This window comes from Vanellus vanellus (genome assembly GCF_965231255.1).
Source record: "Vanellus vanellus genome assembly, chromosome: 9".
NCBI classification, from domain to species: Eukaryota; Metazoa; Chordata; class Aves; order Charadriiformes; family Charadriidae; genus Vanellus; species Vanellus vanellus.
Window position 1 is genome coordinate 20915062 of NC_138914.1, and position 20148 is coordinate 20935209.

Here is a 20148-nt window from a genome sequence, read left to right on the forward strand (position 1 = left end):
CCTCTATTTCAAAAAGCGTTTTATTCAAAGGCTGGGCTTTACGAGGGTCCTTCTGGGAGCAGACCTGTAAGGAGGAGTTCAGGGCACATCTGCCCCCCTTCTTGGGGAACCGCCGTCCCGTCCCGTCCCGGGACCTGCCGAAACACCCGACTGCCTGCTGCAAGCAGGAGAAGGTTCAAACGTGTCTGTGGTCAGAGAGTAGAGGGAGAAAAAACTGTGGCCAGGTTACGTGCATCACCCGTGCCTCCGACCGCAGGACCGAAAGGCCACGTGGACCTGGAGACGTGGGGCTGGGGGAGGCGATGGGGCGGTTAACGTCCCTGCAGCCGGGGATTAAACCGAGCCTCAGAGGTGAGCTGTAACACTGGGATGAGGAGACGGCTTCCGAAATGACAGGCAGGAAAACCCCACATCCCATGGGGTGCGTGCTGGCTCGTGGGACGCGTGCTGGCTCATGGGACGCGCTGGGGCTGGGAGCTGCCGGGCGCTGTGCCGGCAGCAGCCCGTGCCGGGCTGCGGGTCCGCTTAGTCCTGGATGCTGCTGCGCTTTTTGGGAATGCTCTGGTTCTTTTTGCCACCTCAGTTGCTCGTCTTGGCGACATCTTTTGCAGGCAGAGCCGGTTGTCCTGCTGACTGTGCTATATACATTGATATTTGCACAGCCGCTGAGCATCCTGGGGGTTCCTCGTATGGGAAGGCTCACAGCTTTCATACGGCCTCTTTAATTAACTTAATTCAGACATTAGCCTGTCTCTCGGGGAGGGGGGTGGAGGGAATGTTTCATTTATTGCCACTTAGCCAGGGAGCACTGTATTTTTCATTTGCGTCCAAAAGTTCACAGTGGCCAGAGTGAGGATTAACCATGTGCTCCCCAGCGGGCGCTTCGCCTGCTCAGCAGCTCGGACGTGTGGTGCGAGGAGAACCCGCTCCCCGCTGCCCCTCATGGGCTGCAGGGCCTCATTTTTGGGTGGAATATCCCCACCAGTGCACCGATTCCAGAGAAAGCCATCTCTGCTGGCCCCCGGGGGAGCATCGGGCATGTCACGTCAGCTTTTTCCCCGGGAGGTACCCGGGGCAGCATCTCTCTGTAGAGCTGTGCTGGACCTCCTGCCAGCCCTCTACTCCTGTCAGAGGGGCTCTGAGTGGTTTCCATACTTGCCCTGGTGGCCAAGCAGGAGGAGAAAAGATGGGGTTTAGGGAGGTGGCGGTGCTGGGAGCCCTCAGAAAGGCTCCTCTCCCCCAGGAGAGCGGCACGAAGCGTGCTGCCTGCAGGCAGAGCGTCGTGGCTAGCAGGAGCTTTGCAGCAGAAGCCTTGGAAGCAAACCAAGGCTAATTAAAGCTTGCTTTTGCACCGGCGTGTCGTGCCGTGGGTACCTGTGACAGATGGGGTCTGGTCGCCGTGACTGCGAGATGCTTTTCGTGAAGAATGTGGTACCAAAATGTTTTTTTCTGGGAGTTGCCGCCTCGTTCCTGTAGCTATGTAGGGTTTGATTAGGGGAACTAAGAGTGTGCTGGGGCTACCTGCGTGCGGCTGTAGCCAGCCCCACTGCTCACTGCCTGTGTCCTCTCCTTGTCTTGCAGGTGAAGGAATGGTTGTGCTTGAACTGCCAGATGCAGCGGGCGCTGGGGATGGACATGACCACCGCTCCTCGCTCCAAGAGCCAGCAGCAGCTGCACTCTCCTTCGCCATCTCCCTCCCACTCCCCGGCCAAGCACCCGCTGCCCCTGGGTGCGGATAAGTCCCCGCAGGTCACCCGTACCCTCCTGCCCGAGCCATCCAAACCTCAGCCCACGACGCCGCAGAGGGAACCGCACGGCCAAGGCCAGCCGAAACCTCAGGAGCCGGCCAGGTCCTCCCCGCAGCATCAGCAAGCCAAGCCTTCCTCCTCCGAGCAGAGAAAGACAGCAGGAGATGCGGGGGCGAAGCCCGCCGCCCCAGCCCCCGGGGCTGGAGCACAAGAGCAAGCCCAGGAGGGGCTCACAGGGAAGCTCTTTGGCTTTGGGGCGTCCCTCCTGACCCAGGCGAGCACCCTCATGTCGGTCCAGCCAGAGGCTCCCCCTCCAAGCCAGCCTTCTCCTGGCAAAGTGCCTCCAAAAATCGTTTTCAGCGATGTCAGCAAAGAAGCTGGTCCCAAAGCCCCGGGGTTGCAGGGCCGAGCTGGTGCCACGCCAGCCGCGAAGCCGGGCAAGGCGGAGCAGGGCGTCAAGCCAAAGGAAGTGCCGAAAGCAAGGGTCTCGTGCCCCCTCTGCAAGGCGGAGATCAACGTGGGCTCCAGCGAGCCCCCCAACTACAACACCTGCACGACCTGCCGGCAGCAGGTCTGCAACATGTGCGGCTTCAACCCCACACCTCACCTGGTGGAGGTAAGGGGGCTGGTGAGGGTGGGCGTCTTCTAAGCAGAGGGGTGGGTGCTCTCTCATTGCTTAAAATGGAAAAAAAGACTGTGCGTTTTCCCTTAAAGGTTTACAAAAACCTTTAAGAAGCCGCTGAAGCCAGGTGACTTCCCAGGGAAGCCCCAGTGCTGGAGGCAGTGGTCCTCCAACCTCTTGACAAAGACATGGATTTCATATGTGTATGCTGATTTCATGCTGGTTTCATGTGAGGAGCAGAGCAAGGGGTGGCCGTTGTTCGGGGCACCCCCAGCAGTGCCCACTGCTCCCCAAAGGTGAGGAAAGAGAAACAGGTCACGCAGGTACCAGAGTCACCAACAAGCATCCTCCTCTTGGTGCTGTGGATGGACACCTTGACCAGAATCATAGAATCTCCTAGATTGGAAAAGACCTGTAACGTCATCTAGTCCAATCATTAACCTGACACTGCCAAGCCCACCACTAAACCATGTCCCTAAGCACTATATCTACACGACCCTTAAATACCTCCAGGGATGGGGACTCCACCACTGCCTGGGATAACGCGTTCCAATGCCCGATGGCCCTTTCAGTAAAGAAATTCTTCCTCATATCCAATCTAAACTTCCCTTGGCGCAACATGAAGCCATATCCTCTTGTTCTATCACCCGTTACTTGATAGAACAGCTTGACTCCCACCTCTCTGCAACCTCTTTTCAGGTTTGGGATGAGGCTGGTGAAGGATGTTCTGCATGCTCAGATGGTGAGGGTGCAAGGGGAATGGTATGGGTGGGGAAAGTGCCAGGACCTCAGTGGGATTTCAAATCAGCTGAGGACTCGCGATGGCTCCCTGTGGTTTGCTGCCCTCTCTAGAGGGCAAGGACCCCACAAGGGCCCCACCACACAATGGTGCCTGGGTGCAAGGCAGGGGAGTGGGCTGAGCAGAGGATAGATGTTGAGATGTTCATGGTGCCCTTTGGATGTGAATTGACTGAGTATCGTGCAATCTGCTGGGGTAGAGAGCAAGGAAAGGAGGAGGAGGTTGAGGTGGGGTGGTCTGAGGTCCACCTGGTCTCACCAGCTGTAGTCTAGGAGATCTCTGAATTGTTGTGATGCCCAGCCAGATCGTCTTCCCAAGCATCAAAAAGGCACCTTTGCCAACTCTAGCCACCAACATCTGCAGAGGATAGTGGTTCCTGCAACTGGGGCTCAACTGGAGCATCCTCCTACCTCTTCCTTCCCTTACTAGCTAGCGAGGGAGATCTTCCAGACCCTTGGAGAAGGCCTCAGTTGAAGTCTAGACCCTCACTCTCTCTTCTACAGGTGATTTGAGACCCTTATGAGAGGAGATCCAGGTCTTTCTACTAGAACTGCTGCATCTTGCAGCCAGTAAGACACAGAATCGGTATCATCAGCACATGGAAAAGTTAATGGGGACTTTAAATGACCAGAAGTAGGATTGTTAATCTTGGCTCCATTCCACGGCAGATAATTACATTTTATGTCCCTAACTCATCCCTGCAGTTTCAATTACACCCAGTAATTTTCTCCTCTTCCTGAAGCTGCTGCTGTTCATGGTCACGTTCACAGCGAAGGAGAGCTGCTCTCCTGGCACGGCGTGCAGCCTGCACATAGAGGTGTGAACCAGCACCTAGTTACATTTCCATGTCCATCAGGTGGCCACCTCCTCGGCCATAATGCCATTTTCAACGGAAACGCTCTGCTCATTGCTCCTACCACTGCTTCCTTCCTACCCTGGGGGCTTGGGTGAGAAGAGGTGTCCAAACGTTGTGTAGTCCCTTGGGTAGGGCTGAAGCCCTGTGTTGGTGTGCCCTTGGGCAGTGGTGTGTTTCCAGGTTTCAGAAAGCTCATGAGTTAGTGAAATGGCTTCAACGTGCTCCCCTTGGCACCTACCTGTTGATTAATTAATTAGAGAATTAGTTTGGGCTTGGGTTGTACCCGATAATGTGGTGCTCTCTACAGGTACCATGGAAAGGTGGCTGAGGGACAGGTCGGCTCTATCCAGCGCTTGTCTCCAGGGTCACTCGCTGACACCTGAGACTGAATTTCAGATTTTGAAAGCCGGAGTCTGTCGTGACGCTCTCAGCTTTTGCCTAAACACCTGTGGCAAACTCACTTTTGCGTGTATGTCTGTCTTGATCTTTCTTGCTGCTGCTCATCACTGCGATATGCACATGCCTTCACGTAGGGTGAAGACCCACAGCGAGGTCCCACCTGGGCTTTGTGGTGTCTTGGACGTTGTTTCCCTTTACACAGAAGCATTGTCCAGCTCGGAATAGATGGGCTGGTTTGTGGGATTTATTCTTTAAGAGTTGAGGAAGGAATGCAACACTTGAGCTGGGGGTGTTCTTAACGAAAACTTTTTGAAGAAAGGAAAACACTGCAAGACGTGTTAGTGCAGTCAGGCTTTATGTTTGCTTGGTCTTCTGAGAAAATCGCTCCATGGTCTGATCCTCTTTTTGCCCGCAGCTCACGCGAGCTTGTCCTGAGCCCCGAGATTTCACGTGAATAGCAAAACTCACCCTTTGAAGCTGTGAGGCTTGATCCATTAATTGCTTTACGAATTAGGACCTTGAGTGTAAACTGTCCTTGGAAGTTGCGCGAAAACTAATGAGGAGACTTGAGCCTGCGTCTGGTACATGCAGGGAAGCGCGAGCTGCGGGTGGGATGGGCAACATTCTCTGTAGGTACCGCTGGAGCCTGGGCAAAGTCTTCCCCCCTGGCTTCAAACAGCGTGAGTCATGGGGAGGGAGAGGCCGTGGGCCACGCCGGCCTGGTTTTTGGAGGAAGGACGGAGTTTTGCAGCAAAACGGCGCTAGAAGAATGAGTTTTCTGCAAATAAAGTTGTGTCATTGCAGCATTGTCACAGTGTTGGAGGTGGGCTGCACGTCACTATAGTTGTGTAGCAAAATCGCCTAACCATCTTCGGAGGGAAAAAATCCTAAATAACGTTTGCATCCTCATGCAGGACGAATATCTTCACTAACGAGGTCATCTCCGCTGCCAGGGAGGCACTAATGAACTTGCACGGAGACTGCTCTCCTGGTATTGGTGTGGGTTGTCACAGCTTTGTGGGAAGTGTCACCTGAACCGAGTGATTGAGTGGACTCGTATTTGTCGGGGGGCTGGATGACCCCAGGCTTGAGGTGGGAACTGGAGGGCACGCTGGCAGCACCGCTTCGCTGAGGACCCAGGGTCCTTGGTGCACCGCGCATGCCGCTGAGGGCAAAGAGCATCCTAACACCCACTATCTCTAGTGCTTCAGCGTGCGCTGACTTCCAAATTCATCACGGCTGTTGAGGAGTAGTCCCCGCAAGTGGCTGAGGTGGATCTCAGAAGGAGCATGTGGCCAGAGCAGGTCTTTGGGCAGGTGATGGGGAGGTATGGAGGATCTGCATGCTTAGAGGGACCCCATGAGATGTCCGAGCTTGCAGGTGGAGGTGAGATCGCGTTAGGCTGTTTGCACGCTGCTGGAAGCAGACCTCCTGCTAGTCGTCTGTGTGTGTTTCTGCCTTGTGGTTGGGTGACCAGCAGGACATGAGAGGTCCCAATTAGCTGGACACACAGTCAACATCAGGAGGGGCAACCGGTCAAACCTCTGGGCTGCTCTCAGCATTGGGGGTGTGGGGGAGGTGTTGCTGTCTGATGATCGCTGTTGTGAAATGGGGAAAATTGAGAGTGAAATGGGGAAAATTGAGAGTGAAATGCAGAAAGTGGGGGGAAGGCTTTTGCCCCTACCTGTAGCCCCCTAAAACTTCTAATTTCCCTGGAAAGATGCATTATTATTTACCCGGGGTATTTTCAGCCCCATCCCACTTCTGATCTAGAGATGGAATCGAAGGCTCCTGGGGAGCCACCTGGGGAGGTATCCAAGGAGCTGCCTCCTCCCCAGCACTTCGTTCAGCTGAGCACACTCAAACCTAGCAAAAGAGAAGAAAATACTAAAAGTGCTTTGGTTTTTTGGTTTTTTTTCCCCTGCGGAGTCACTGGCTGAGTTGTGTAGGTGTCAAGCCACCGAAGGAAAAGGGTGACTTGAGCTTCCTTCAGCTGGGGGCTCGTGCAGTCCAGGTGAAGGTAGCTCCAAGAACATCCCACCTGTGATGGTGCTGGGTAGCGCCCCAAAGCTCCCACGAGATCCACCAGCAGGGCTGGCTTTCCTTTGGCCCTGGGTCTTGGGGAACTTCTGGGCATGGTCAGAAGGTGGTGGTGAAAGCTGGGAGCCTAGGACACTTGAAGAGTTGAGGTACAAGCATGGCATTTTGGCAGCACATCCCAGGAGAAGCGTGTAAGCTGTGGTGGCCCGTGGCTGTGCTGGTCATCCACAACCTCCAGGGAGAGGAAGCCCAAACGTGTGCCTGACCTCCACGTCTCTTGCTTGCTTGCTATGATACACGTTACCCAGCTTTAAATAAGTTGTTTATGTGAATTAACAGAAGTACAGGTGCATGGAGCTTCCTCCCACCTCATCACACCTCCTCCAGGAGCCGGCTCCTGGGAACAGCACCATCAGCTGTTCCCACCAAGTCAGATCTGGCGCTCTGGGGCTCTCCCAAATTCCCTACAGGCTCAGCCTGGTGACATGCAGGCAGGAAAGAGGCTTCCATTGCAGGAAGACCGAGTGCTGGGCCATTTCACTGGGGATTTAAGAAATCATGTCTTGTCGTGGTTTAACCCCAGCCGGCAGCCAGGACCAGGCAGCCGCTCGCGCAGTTCTCCCCTTTCCCCCAGAAGGGCAGGGAAAAAAGGAGGAGAAAGGAAAGAGGAAAAGAAACACTTGTGGGTTGAGATAAAGACAGTTTAATAGAACAATAACAGAAAAGGAAAAATAACAATAATAATAATAATGGTAAAAGAATATACAAGAAACAAGTCACTCTGACCACCCGGTAAATTGGTGAATTGGCACAGTCCCGAGCAGTGATCGTGAGTAGCCCCCACCCCACACTGACCCATTTCTATACCGAGCATGAGATCTATGGTATGGAATATTCCATTGGCCATTCCATCGTTCTGTCTGTGCTCCTTCTCGGCTTCTGTGGGAAGCTGAAAAAAAATTCTTGAAAAATATAAACATCACCTGGCAACAACTAGAACAATATGCATTGTTGACACTCCTTTGGTACCACATCTGAAACACAGCAACCGCTAGAAAAAGAAAAAAAAAAGAATGTAACTCTATCCCAGCTGGGACCAGGGCACGGCTGTGTACAGCAGAGTCTAAGGCAGCAAGTGATCTGGCAAGAGCTGGCGTGGAACGTGATTGCCCTGCGCCGCACGATGCTCTCCTGGTAACCCTGACTGACCCCAATTGACTCCAGGGGTTTTGTATTAAGGAATGAATGAACTATGCATGTTGTGTTACTAAATGAGTGTGGCAGGATGCCCCTTTGCCTAATTAACCAGCCTGAAACAGGAGCGGTGACGAGTGCGGGTGCAGAACGCTGCTGGCCCCTGGGTGCCGGGTTGCGGCCTCCAACGGGTGCATTACCCTCAGGAGGGGCCTCTTACTGACGTGTGGTACTCACCACACCACATCCAGCTCCTAAAATTGCATTTGTTTTCTTGCTTTCCCCACGCACTACAAAAAGCATCCTTTTTATTAACGCTTGTGTTGTCACGGATGCGCTCTATCTCCCTATCTGGTCTCACCAGTCAGCGCTGTTTGGTCCCTTATTATATGTGTATATAATATATCATGTGTATATCAGGTACATTATCCTGGATGCGGTATCACAAGTCAACAAGGTGCCAGAGCAGCGTTCGCTTGAGCCCTTCGTGGGATGCGTTCCCCTTCCGCCGCTCCCCTCATACCCGCAGCCAGGCAACAAACAAGCCCCTTCCGATGGATTTTTTGCCAAGAGCTTGTGAATCACCGTATCGAATGCTTTCCGGAAAGCCCTGGGCGTCTCTTTCCATCACACTCCGAGACCTCCCGCTGGGCAAAATTGGTCCCCGAGCGGAACAGCTCCCCAGGGTGCGATGCTGCGCCGCTGGGGCGCGAGATGCCGATGGCAATCATGGGGCCCAGCCTGCCCTACTTGCAGAAGCATCCGCGGCGGCTCCTGCGCTCGGCTGCGAGGGAGGAACGCCTGCGAAAAAGGGAGCTCGGTTAGATGGGGGAGGAGGAAAAAAACCTCCGCGAGATCAGCCTTTGTGCAGAACAGGGTGTTGCTGCCGGCAGCTGGAGGAGGGCGGCTAAGGAAAGGTCTTGGGCCGAAATTATGTTGGTGTCGGCACATAAATTTCATAGAAAGGGAGGGGGAAAAGCGAGCGGGGAGGAGCGTCGGGCTCCTGCCTCGGCTGCCCTGTCTGCAGGTGGGAGCCGGTGGCCACCAACCCGTATTGCCTCCCTGCCCCCTTCCCGAGGGTCCGTGCTCTCCTTGGGAATGCAATTAGCCGGTAGCTTCCAGCCAAAGAGGATTAGCCGGGTTAAGAGAGTACCTCCACCTCAGCCCTGTCCCGGCGCAGAAATCCCGGCCCCGATCTGGCGTCTGGGGCTGCAAACGGCTCCCGGGCCGCCCCACTGCCTCCTTCCAGGGGGGAAAAGCGGGATATGGGTGCCGTAAGGAAAAACCTGCCTCCTGCCCTGCGGGATGCAGGCAGCGCCCGCATTTGGGGATGCGGCACCCATGTCAGGGATGCAGCACCCATGTCAGGGATGCAGCACCTGTGTCGGGGATGCAGCGCCCCGGAGAGCCCCATCTCCATCCTCCGTGTGATGCTCTACGTACAAAACCCTTCCCAAATTGCCGCCCACCTGCGCATGGCAATAGGGCAGGTGGGTGACAAGCAGGGACAGGGGTTTAAAGTTTGCAGGCATCGTTTTTCCATAGGAATCCAGGTCTTGTTATTCCTGCCAGGCTCAGAGGGCCGACGGGTACTGACGGACACGCTCTGCGGCCCCTGGTGTAGCAGGGAGCAGCTGTCATCGGTCACCCTTTTGAGGCTGTTTCCCCTGAAATTGGGTGTCCTGGAATGACAGCTTGGCAGGGTCTCCAGGGCTCGGCTGGCTGCGGGGACGGCCGCGTCCCCTCTGTGGGGACAGGAGGAGGAGCGAGGTGCCACGCTGGAAGGGTGGGCAGGGGGTCAGACCCCGGAGTTTGCTATGGTAGGAAGAGGTAGCCAGAGATGCAGGCTACAGCGTGTAGCAATTTCTGTGTTTCTCCTGATTTTTTCTGTATAAATCATGATTTAAAAAAAAAAACAAAAAAAAACCACAAACAAACAAAAAACCCCCAAACACCCCAGCCCCAGGGGTATAAATATTCAGGTCAGTCGCATAAACTTAAGTCAAACCGGGAGCGCTGCGTATGACAGTGCGAGACGAAGTCGGCTTCGCCAGCGTGAGCCCTCAAATCCCTTTACGTGTTGGTAATTAACAGCTCTCTGTGACTCAGGAGTTTTTCTGTGCTGCTTAACCCGCTGTAATTAAGCCGGCTCCTGCTGCTGGGCTGGGCGATGCCGGGCTCCACGACGGCTCCTCCGGCGAGCACGGGGGGGCTGAAGTGGGGTGAGCGGTGATGTGTAACCCGGCAGACTGGTCTGACTTAAGAGTGGAGTCCCATCGGATGGGTGGTGCACAGCGTCCATGGGTGTCCCACCTATGCAATCTGTGTTTCGGTGGCTGTTGCAGCCCCCTCTGGACCCCACTGCTGGTTCCTCTGCAGAACCCCATTAGATGTTACCTCCAGGTCTGCTGCAGGTTCTTATCTTCTGCTGGTCGTGTCTTTGAAGGGTCTTGGACTACTCCAAATGCTGGGCTTTGCCTTGCTGAGCCTTCTCTGAGCTTCTGGCCACTTAAAAAATTATCTTAGGATCCGCCGTTCCTTTCTTTAATCAGAAAAAAAAACAAACCAAAACCACCAAACCCAGAGCTCCAGATTCCTTTCCTCCTTTAGATGCAATTATACTATTAACGGACAAGTGTCAGCCGCATGTGAACCCTGCTGATTAATGCTTGGGAGGAAGCTGCCGCCCACCCCTGCAGATTGTTTTCAGCGGTTCGTAAAACCAAACTATTTATTGAGAGGGGTGACAGTGGCTGAGCGAGGTAAGGGATTTCTGCCTTCCTCGCTTCTAAATGAAGATGTATTTTGAAGTGGCTGATGCTTCCCCGATGCCAGGCTGGTTTTCCAGAGCAGATTTGCTGTGCCCTAGGACTTGGAGCTGCTGCCTGTTGTATTACTGTGCTCCTGGGCTAACAAGCTGCCTGGGCCAGCAGTGCCAAGGTGTCCTCCTGAGCTGTCCTGCCAGCAAGGCCAGCAGGTACGTCAAGAGCAAAGCCCGAGTGCTCACCACGGAGCAGCCCATGTAGAGATTTGGGCTTAAAAGAGGGAGCCCTTTGGCTTTTGGGGTGTCAGTATTGCTGCTGTGGGCCAGCCCGTGGTGCTGGAGGTCAGGTGGGTACCACGGTAGATGCAATGCCTGAGTCTCCACCATAGATGTTCTTCTCAACAGCCCATAAGAGTGCAGGCAGCTGCTCTGCCAGCTCTTGGAGCCACCACCTCGCTGCGGGGTGGTTGGCCACCCATACCACTGCCACGGTCCCGCAGCCCCCGTGTGCCCGCCACTGGCCGGGCACGGCAGCCCACTCCCAACAAGGGGCCGGGGCGATGAAGAAGACCCACTGGCCAATATTGTCCAACAGGGTGCTGCGGGCAAACCTGCAAGACGTGACGTCTTGCTGTGAATCATAGCAGCATTGCTCGCTGCCATCAGTGGCAAACCACCACCCGTTGATCCTGCAGAAGGTGACAAGGTGGATGAGTGGGCACAAGGTGGTGCCTACAAACCCTGAGGGGAACAGAGGGACTGCTCTGGCTTCTATGACTGCCGCCAGTGGAAGGGAGGCTCTGCCGGTTCCTGCCACCGCTCAGGCTGGGAATGCGGAGGGCGACTGGTGTTGCCCCATTAGGCAGCAGCATGGATTTAGTTGAGCTTTAATTGATGGTGAAACTTCATCTGTGTGGTATTGACCATGCTGTTCCCTAGAAAGTGCCAAGGAATAGTTTAGGGAAGCGCTTTTAGCCCGTATAACATGGATAGGTCTTCGTGCCAACTCTGGTTCCCTGCTAAGCTTTGATTGCTTTTCCCAGCAGACACTTATTTTGGTAGGTGTTGTAAATCTGCTTCTATGAGGTGATGGTATTCTGTCCATGCAACTTTCATGACACAGATTCATGCTTCAGAAACCCACTCAAGCCATCCTTGAATAGACAGAGGGGACTGCGACCTTGCGGCAGGGACGTGGAGACATGTACAGGGCTATCGCTGCGAGAGGATTTGATATTCTCACGAGTTGGGTGCCGTGAATATTAAAATTCACCAACCTGGGAAGGGCCTGAGTAACTTTCCATCTTCCCACTGAGGTTTCACAGTTCAGAGCCGCTCTGGGAAAGGCTGCGAGAAGATCAATAACTGCCCTAACGCACCTTCTTAGGAACTTTCTTGACCTTGAGAAGCTTTGAAAAGAGTTACTGTTGTACACATGAAAGGTTGAAGGCAGCAAAAATAGGGAAAGTATAGAAGCACAGAGAGGGAGCAGGACAAGCTAAAGCTGTCTTAGTGTTTTAGGGACATCAGAAAGGTTTTTATAAATAAGTGCTGGAGAGCAAAAAACCCAGTTCATTCACAAAATTCAGGTGCACCTGGTTCTAGCACAGGATTTTCTGCCTTTGCTCTTCAAGTCAGATCCAGCAGCTGTGCTGGTGGGGTGACCCTGGCGCCCTGTGCCTCTCTGCTGATTTGGGCAGTGTCACCGACTTCCGCTGCAGGACCAACCCAAGACATGTCCTCGTAACTCGTCACATGAGCCCCACTCGCAGGGAGTTGATGCAGACCTCAGTGGACACCTTGTTCAGGCACACAGCTGGCATGGGGGCAAAGCGAGAGGTTCCCGTGGCATCCTCCTAAAGGTGTGCCAGATGGAGGGAAGAGCAGGAGATGCTGGAGGAAAGCAGGGGAGGAGGAGTGTGATGTTACAGGGGAGGTGTGGGGGCTCTCAGCGGGATGGGGACAGCCTGAACCCTCATTCTTGCTCCTGCCGTGTCTTGCTTTCAATGATGAATGGCTAAAGAAGATTAGGAACAGTTCCCAGTGCAGGGACTGGTATCCAACATCAGTTGTATATCGCTGTCGCTGCCCTGGGAGAGGTGGTGGTGGGATCAGAAGGGGCTGGGCTGGGGATGCTCAGTGGCCTCCAAACACGTGACGCAGGTTTACAGACTATTTCTGTTTTAGGGGTGGTGTGGCTTGGATCATGTCTGTGATGCTCAGCTTGGTGGGATGACTTGCTGGGGGCTGGTAGGACGCGGTAGTCCTGACTCTTAAATCCAGGCTGCTCAGCAGGGTGTGTGGGCTCCTGTGTCGTGAGACATCTCCCCTGCCCACAGCAGGGGCCATTGGTGGAGATGGAGAACATCTACCTGCGGCAGACACTGCTCTTATGAAGACAAGAAGTCTGTGAAGGGGGTCAGGTTGGAGGGCACATTTGGAGCAGGGCGCTCCAAGCAGCACCGTGGGGACTCATGGTGGAGGCACACGGTCCCCGGGCAGGTACCGGCAGCAGATGGCGAGGCTGGTGGGACCATGTAAATCAGAGTCTCGGTCTGGAGGTGCAGTGGGCAGAGAGAGAAACAGCTCTTTTTGTTGGAGATGGCGAGGGGATTTGGGGCTGTTCAGCTCCTGTTTCCACCCCCTGGGAGCAGGCACAGATTATCCTGATGCTCACGGGCCATTATACAACCTGGAGCTTTCTTCTGTCTTTTTTTTTTTTAATAACATGCCATGTTAGTACTTTAATTGGGAACATGTTGGGACACTTAATTGAGCATTTAATTGGCTTTGTAACACTGGATTTCTGAGTGGGTTGGGGGGGAGGCAGCTTTAGGGCCAGGCTGCAGCAGAGACGCTCGGTTTTCCAGCTGTGATGGGAACATCTCGGACTGACTTGGTTGGTGTTGATCCACCTTCCAAAACACCATCATTTCTCCTAGTGGGGTTTTGCAGTTGTAGCCCACAGACTTTAGCATCTATAAAGGTCCATGGAACAAAGTTAGGGTGAGGAGAGGAGCTGCCGACCATGAAGTGTGTGGGCATGCTGGGGAAGAAGCACATGGTAATGGTGATGATGGGATTACCATCTGGATGCGCATGTGTTGGGGATGGGCATCGCTAGCTCAGAACAGGCTCTTGTGTTGACTCCCTCCTTCCCACACTGAAATGATTGTTGGTAAAGCCCAAAAGCAGCGCAAGCCCATGGGGGCAGCCCTGGGGCTGGAGGCACATTGATACCATGCTGCTGAAGCAAGCCCAAACCTTCATCAGCGTGTCAGTGAAGGTTGTGTCCTTCTCCAAGGGCCAACAGGACCTGAAAGACAGTTTTATGGTATCTACAACTCAGCCGCTGCAGTGTTTCGCTGTGATTTAATGATGTTTCGCATACCATGTGCTTCGACATTCGGTCCTTGCCGTGTGCTGGGATGCCCTGTTTTCCTGCCTTACACGTGTATTGGGGTGAGCCATGCGAGGTGAGGGCTATAAAATCCCATTTCCTGCGAAGTATATTGAGCGTCGGAGAAAGCGCTGCTCCGGGGTCAACCAGCTGGGTCTTTGTTTTCTTTCTCTGTTTGTCGTGGTTTAACCCCAGCCGGCAGCCAGGACCAGGCAGCTGCTTGCACAGTTCTCTCCCTTCCCCAGAAGGGCAGGGAGAAAAGAAGGAGAAAGGGAAAGGGGAAAAAAAACCCCATGGGTTGAGATAAAGACAGTTTAATAGAACAATAACAGAAAAGGAAAATAACAACAAGAATAACGACACGAGTCACTCTCACCACTTGGTGAATTGGTACCTTCTCAAGCCATGATCGTGGATACCAGCCCCCCAGCCAACCGCCATTTATATACTGAGCACGATGTCTATGGTATGGAATATTCCATTGGCCATTCCATCATTCTGTCTATGCTCCTTCTCAGCTTCTGTAGGAAGCTGAAAAAAGTTGTTGAAAAATATGAACATCAACTGGCAACAGCTAGAACAATATGCATTATTGACATTCCTCTGGTACCAAATCTGAAACACAGCAACTGCTAGAAAGAAAATTAACTCTGTCCCAGCTGAAACCAGGACACAGTTAAATGGCTGTGGGGCTTTGCTGATGGGAGGCAGCCTGGTGCCATCAGGGCAGTGGTACTACCAGGAGGTGTGGGGAGAAGAGCTGAGCCCTCGCCGTCATCCCTCTACTTGAGTCTCCCTGCATCACCGCCTAAACTCTGATCTCCCGTCAAACGGGACCTTTCTCCCCAGTTGAAAGGGAAGCCCTGTGTAATTAATATTGTCAGGGGAATGGGGGTTCTGCAGTGCCACAGTGCCCGGGACTCAGCAGAGCTCCGGTGCAGTGTGCCATGTGAGCAGTGATCCACTCGCTGGGCGATGCAGGCGGCAGTGAGGAGCAGCCGGCGTGAAGTGGGGGCACTTCAACCTCTTATTTAAAAAAATAAAACCTCACAGCATGATAAAAGCCCAAAAGCTGAATGGACTGGAGAGGTGCGCCAAATGGCTGGCTGCTTCCTCCTCCTCCTCCTCCTCCTCCTCCTGGGCTGGTGAGCTGGGGAAGGTGGATGGTACCAGCCTGCAGCAAAAATAAATGCAGAAGCGAAATAGAAAATGAAAGCAAGCTCTTTCTTTGAAGCACGCAAAGGCTCTGAGCCCCTGTAGGTCTCTGAATGGAGATTTTGAGTGACATTTCGTTCTTATATTATCCGGGCTGATTAGTGTGACCTATTAGTGTGGTCCATGGCCACCTTGCAGCCACCGTTTGAACGATATTTTAGACATAGGGGTCAGGAACTGACTGGAAACACATGATTAAAAACGCCTTTTTGGTTGACGTTTGCCGCTTAACTTGGGAGGGAAATGTTTCACAGGGACAGTTTGATTTCTGGAGGTGGGAGATCCCTGCTGAAGCCAGGTGCCCATATGGCACCCCCGGGGGCAGGGGCTGGCTGGCAAAACACCAGATGCAAAAAATTCATTCATTTTTGTTATTTATTTATACTTATTTTCTGCTGTCCCGAAAGAAATTCTTGGGGTGGCTCCCGGGGACCTGCATCCTGGTGTGCGGGGGGGTTAGGTACCAACCCTTTACAGGAGTTTTGACACCCCACCCCCCCCCTCCCCCAGTGGGTTCATCTGCTTAAAAGCCTTTTCACGCCTGCCGCGGCGGCGCCCGCGCTCCTCGATCTTGTGGACCTTGGCTGCCTCTGCCTGCCTGTTATTGACCGAGCAGAAGAGGGAAAGACATGTCCCGGTGTTTTCCACTCCCCGTTCATTTCCCAGCTTGCGGTGAACCTGTTCGATGCAGAACATCATCTCAGCCCCGGCTATTTAAACTGAAACAGCTTCGTTTTCCTACACGTCTCTTTCTTTTCTTTTTTTTTTTTTTTTTTGCTATAAAATGTGCCCAGCAGCAGCCGCTCTGTTGGGCAGACTGAAAGCCGTGCTGCAGCTTCCTCGGTGCTGATACAGGTTTTCTTATGAAGCCTGATGCTTCCATAGTCCCGTTTTTCACGTAAGGCTGTAAACCAGCTCCTTGCCAATAATCGGAAGTATAGGAGGGATTAGCTAGGAGGTGCGGTTATTAATGTAAGTGATTGTAATTATAAGCCGAGGCATTAACATAGATGCTCATGCTTGATCCTGCGACGATTGCACTCTTTTCCATCTTTGATTTTTACGCCGTTTCTGCTCCCACGAGCGGGTGGAAAGGCTTGTCCAGCGCCTGGGCTGCTGCCTGTTGAAGCGCTTGGTGACTTGCAAGCCAGTGCCCGTGTTTGGGGCTGGGGAAGTCCCCATAGAATTGTAAAACGGTTTAGGTTGGAAGGGACCTTGAAGATCATCTCGTTCCACCCCCCTGCCCTGGGCAGGGACACCTCCCACCAGCCCAGGTTGCTCCAAGCCCCGTCCAACCTGGCCTTGAACACCTCCAGGGATGGGGCAGCCACAGCTTCTCTGGGCAGCCTGTTCCACTGCCTCACCACCCTCACAGTCAAGAATTTCTTCCTAATATTTAATCTAAATCTCCCCTCTTTCATTTTAAAACCATTCCCCCTCATCCTATCGCTCCACTCCCCGATCAAGAGTGCCTCTCCCCTCTTGTCTCTGCCTTTGCTCCCCTTTATTTCTGACCCCCAAAATGCTGGTGACTACTCTACCACGGTGTTGGGGCAAGGGGGTTTCGTGTGTGGCACGTCGGGTGCTCCCCAGCCCCACCATCCGCCCACCCTACCGCTGCGCTGCCCTTAACCTTCAATTAACGCGGTTAACCTGGGGCGTGTTCGAGAAGGGTCTGATCGCCCCGGCAATATTTAGAATAAAACACTCCGTCCAATGTGCAATCGTTCCCCGAGAAAACGGGGAAATTTTGAGGCGACGTCCCTCGAGAAGCTCACAAAGCGGAGGAGGGTGCCGGGGACCGGGATGGGGGAGGGCTCCTGTGCCTCCGGAGGCTCGCCTGCTTTCTAAGGATATTGATTGCTCTAATACAAAACGTGTTTCTCTCTCAAAAATCTCCCCGTTGTGCAAACGCCAGCACCAAAGAGCGGAAAATCACCGCCCGGGGGACAGCTTCTGCCATCCCCTTTGGCTGCTCTGCGACTTGTGAGCTATACCGGGGGCTAACGTGGGTACCTTTGGGTAATGTCCTCCTTTGGGGCTTGGTGCGTCGCGGGCTGTTTGTTGGTGGAACAGCAGACTCAAGGTTTTGTCGCGTCCCGATTATCTATAGAGTTATTTGGTAATTTGCTAGAATAATTTTTCTGGGGTTCCTTGGTGAAACCATTATCCTTTACCCCATTATCCTTTTCTCCCTAATTCAGCGAGATCTGGCTGTAACTGGGAAACATCTCCATCCCCCAGCACAGGCGCAGAGGGAATGCCAACGCTTTTCCCTGTCCCGCGTCCCCCTGGATGAGAAACGGGACACAAAATGTAAGTTTAGAGAGGAGGGAGCGTAGCCACGGCTTTGCCGTACCCACGGGAGACTCCTTGGCTCCTGCGAGCGGGAGCTGACGTGCCTGACCTCTCAGAAAGAGGACATCCAAAATTATTTATTATTTTGTACTTTGCCAAGAGTTCCTAAATATGAAACGGCACCTAGAGAAGTGAGCTTTTCTAGAAAGTACGCAAAATGAGCAATTTTAAGTATGCAAACCCATTAAAAGGAATGCTATCACCTTCTCTCTGGGTCAAGCACTCCCCTTTTTTGGGTGGGGAAAAGGTGGTTCGCAAACTAAGGGCTGGTTGGTTTATATCCCCCGCTGTGCTCCGAAGTCGCCTCCTCTGTCCGGTGCCGTCGCAGCCAAACACGGGCACCTTTCCCCTGCCAGCGCCCGTCCGCCGCGGGGGGGGCTGAAACGCCCGTCGAAGCGACGCCGGGGAGCCGAGAGCTCCATGTCCCCCTGCCCGCACCTCGGGCTCCCAGGGAAAGCGCAGCCTGGGGGGCCGCCACCACCAGCAAAAGGGAATACAAAACTTACTATTAAAAATGACTAAAGATATTATTAACTCCTTTTTGTGGCGGAAAGAAATTTGCTGGGAGGGGGGAGAGCTGTAGCTGGTGCTCAACTCACCAGAAGAAATGCTTTTCCCTTCTGAGGCTGTTCCTAGAGCTGATATTAAGCGCTGTTTAGGAGCTCCTGGAAACGATTCCCCAACAAAGCAAATCGTTTCAGCTAATTAAGAACCTGATGCGAAAGCCCCAGGTAATACTTTGCAACTTAAACAACTTTCCAGGGCATTTGGAAGAGAAAGGATTTTAAAGGCGCAGCTGCCGGAGTCGTTTTTCCTATGTCGGAGGGCAAAGCGGAGATCCGGGAGGACGCCGCTGTGGTTATTACGGACTCCGCTGCCCTGTCCTGCCCTGCGGTGCTTTGTCCTGCCGGTCGCGGTGAATGTGAAACTGGGAAAATGGGACAGCAGGGAGTCTTGGGCTTTACGGTCCTCAGCAGGTCCCACGTGGATGGCGTCTGCTGTGCAAAGCCTCTGGCACCGTCTCCCCGAGCATCCTGGCAGCCGGGCTGGCGGGGTAACGCCTCTGGGGGACGAAGGGGCTATGCGGGGCAGGAAGGGGGATAAACCATCTTCTCAATGTGCCCTGGGGTCCCAGCTCAGGACTACCGCTGCTAGACCGGTCCCTGCGTGCTGCTGCCATGGTCCCCAGCTCTGCAGGGGCACGGAGAGGAGGAGGAGGAACCGGGGTGCTCTCCAGAGCATCGCTGCGTTTCAGGCAGGGAAGATGCTGGGCGGCAGCCCTGAGGGGTGTTCAGGCTCAGCCATGTGGAAACCCACGGTGGCGGCAGGGAGGGGAAGGGTCTCAGCTCTCCCCAGCCCCGTTGGCAGGAGGTGGTGGAGCCGAGGAACCTTCTCAGCAGCGCTGAAAGCCTCAGCCAGGCCTCTGCCTCCCTTTGCTGAGGATTATTTCAGTTCTGTTTGTGCCTCACCGAGGCCGTGCTGAGCCAATGCCAGCTGTCCCTGCCAAGCGGTATTTCGGAACCAGGGCAGGCTTCTCCCCATCTCTGCTCTTCGTGGCTGTAGGTCTCCCACCAGCAAACCCCTGAGCTGCCCTCAAAGCCCATCCTGGCTACCACCGTCAAAATGCACCGACCACCCCCCCTCACCCCCCGGCAGAGCACGGGGCTTTATTTCAAAAGCTTTCTCTTCGCTTCTGCCTTGCCTCCTTATCTTCCCACGGCCATCTGCTCTGCCTGCTAAAATAAGGCAGCGTGCTGCGGACGAGGTGTGCTGCGCTCGGGGAGCTCCACGCCACCCTGCCCAGGCTGCCCCAGCACCGTCTCGGCACATGGAGACCCTGGACATCTTCTGCCATGGCCTAGGGGAAGCTGCCACCGCTGAGGGTAGGGTTTGTCCCCTCGGGCTTTAGGTTTATCTCTTCACACCATGGAGAGAGTGCTACCAAATGAGGGTGACTCCTTGCAAGGATCTTGGCTTCCCACCCTGGAGATGCTCATCTCACCCCTGGGGCAGATGATGACTTGCTGAGACTGGCTGCTCAAATTTCGGACAGTTAGGTGAAATGAACCCTGCATTAAGAGACCTTAACCCTGTGGAGAACAGCCCAAGTCCTTCATGCCTCTCATCCCTCAACGCCCTCTCCCATGCTTTCCTAGTGAAGGAGTGACCATGGGGCAATGGACACAGGGCCACCTTCACCACCCTCCTCCTTGGCAGGATGAAACATCTTGACGGTAGATTTCTGAGAGCCACTTTGCGCTCAACAAAGCAAATGCCCAGGACGGGGTGGGATGGGAGTCGCTCGGTGCCCCGCAGAGGACGTGGCATGGCAGAGCGAGGTCCTGCATCGGCTTTTGTGTTTCCCCCAACGCAAAGCCAAGAAGAAAAGTGAGGCTGAGAAGTGGGGAGAAGACATTTTGCAAAGTCAGCCTGCAGACCTCATTGCCCTGAGTTACTTGAAGCAAAGAGTACAACAAAACCCTGGAACCTGGAAGGAGGATTTGGGGGAAAAGGAGACACCTTTGGGAGCGATGTGAAGGAATATCTAGAGATTTATTACCTACTCCCATTGGAATGAATCTTACACTGGTGAAAAAACTGGTACAGCATGATGACCTATGTCAACTGCTGAAGCATGTTCGAAACAAAGGACAAAACCCTCTAATCACTGTCCATCAGGGTACAGAAGAGATATGTCATGTCTTGAAAAGAGTGAAGAAGGATGGGGAACACTGATGGTGGGAAACTCTTTT

General features: G+C 53.9%; 1 protein-coding gene across 1 annotated transcript in view; it reads left to right on the top strand.

Annotated features, from left to right (window-relative positions):
* The window catches only part of BSN (bassoon presynaptic cytomatrix protein), a gene marked incomplete at both ends in the record, with an annotated part of 99071 nt that overhangs the window by 50150 nt on the left and 28773 nt on the right, over positions 1-20148 (top strand). The window contains one exon of the mRNA XM_082487827.1: positions 1582-2364. Within this exon, the coding sequence (XP_082343953.1) occupies positions 1582-2364 (783 nt within the window). The remainder of the gene's footprint in view (positions 1-1581; positions 2365-20148) is intronic.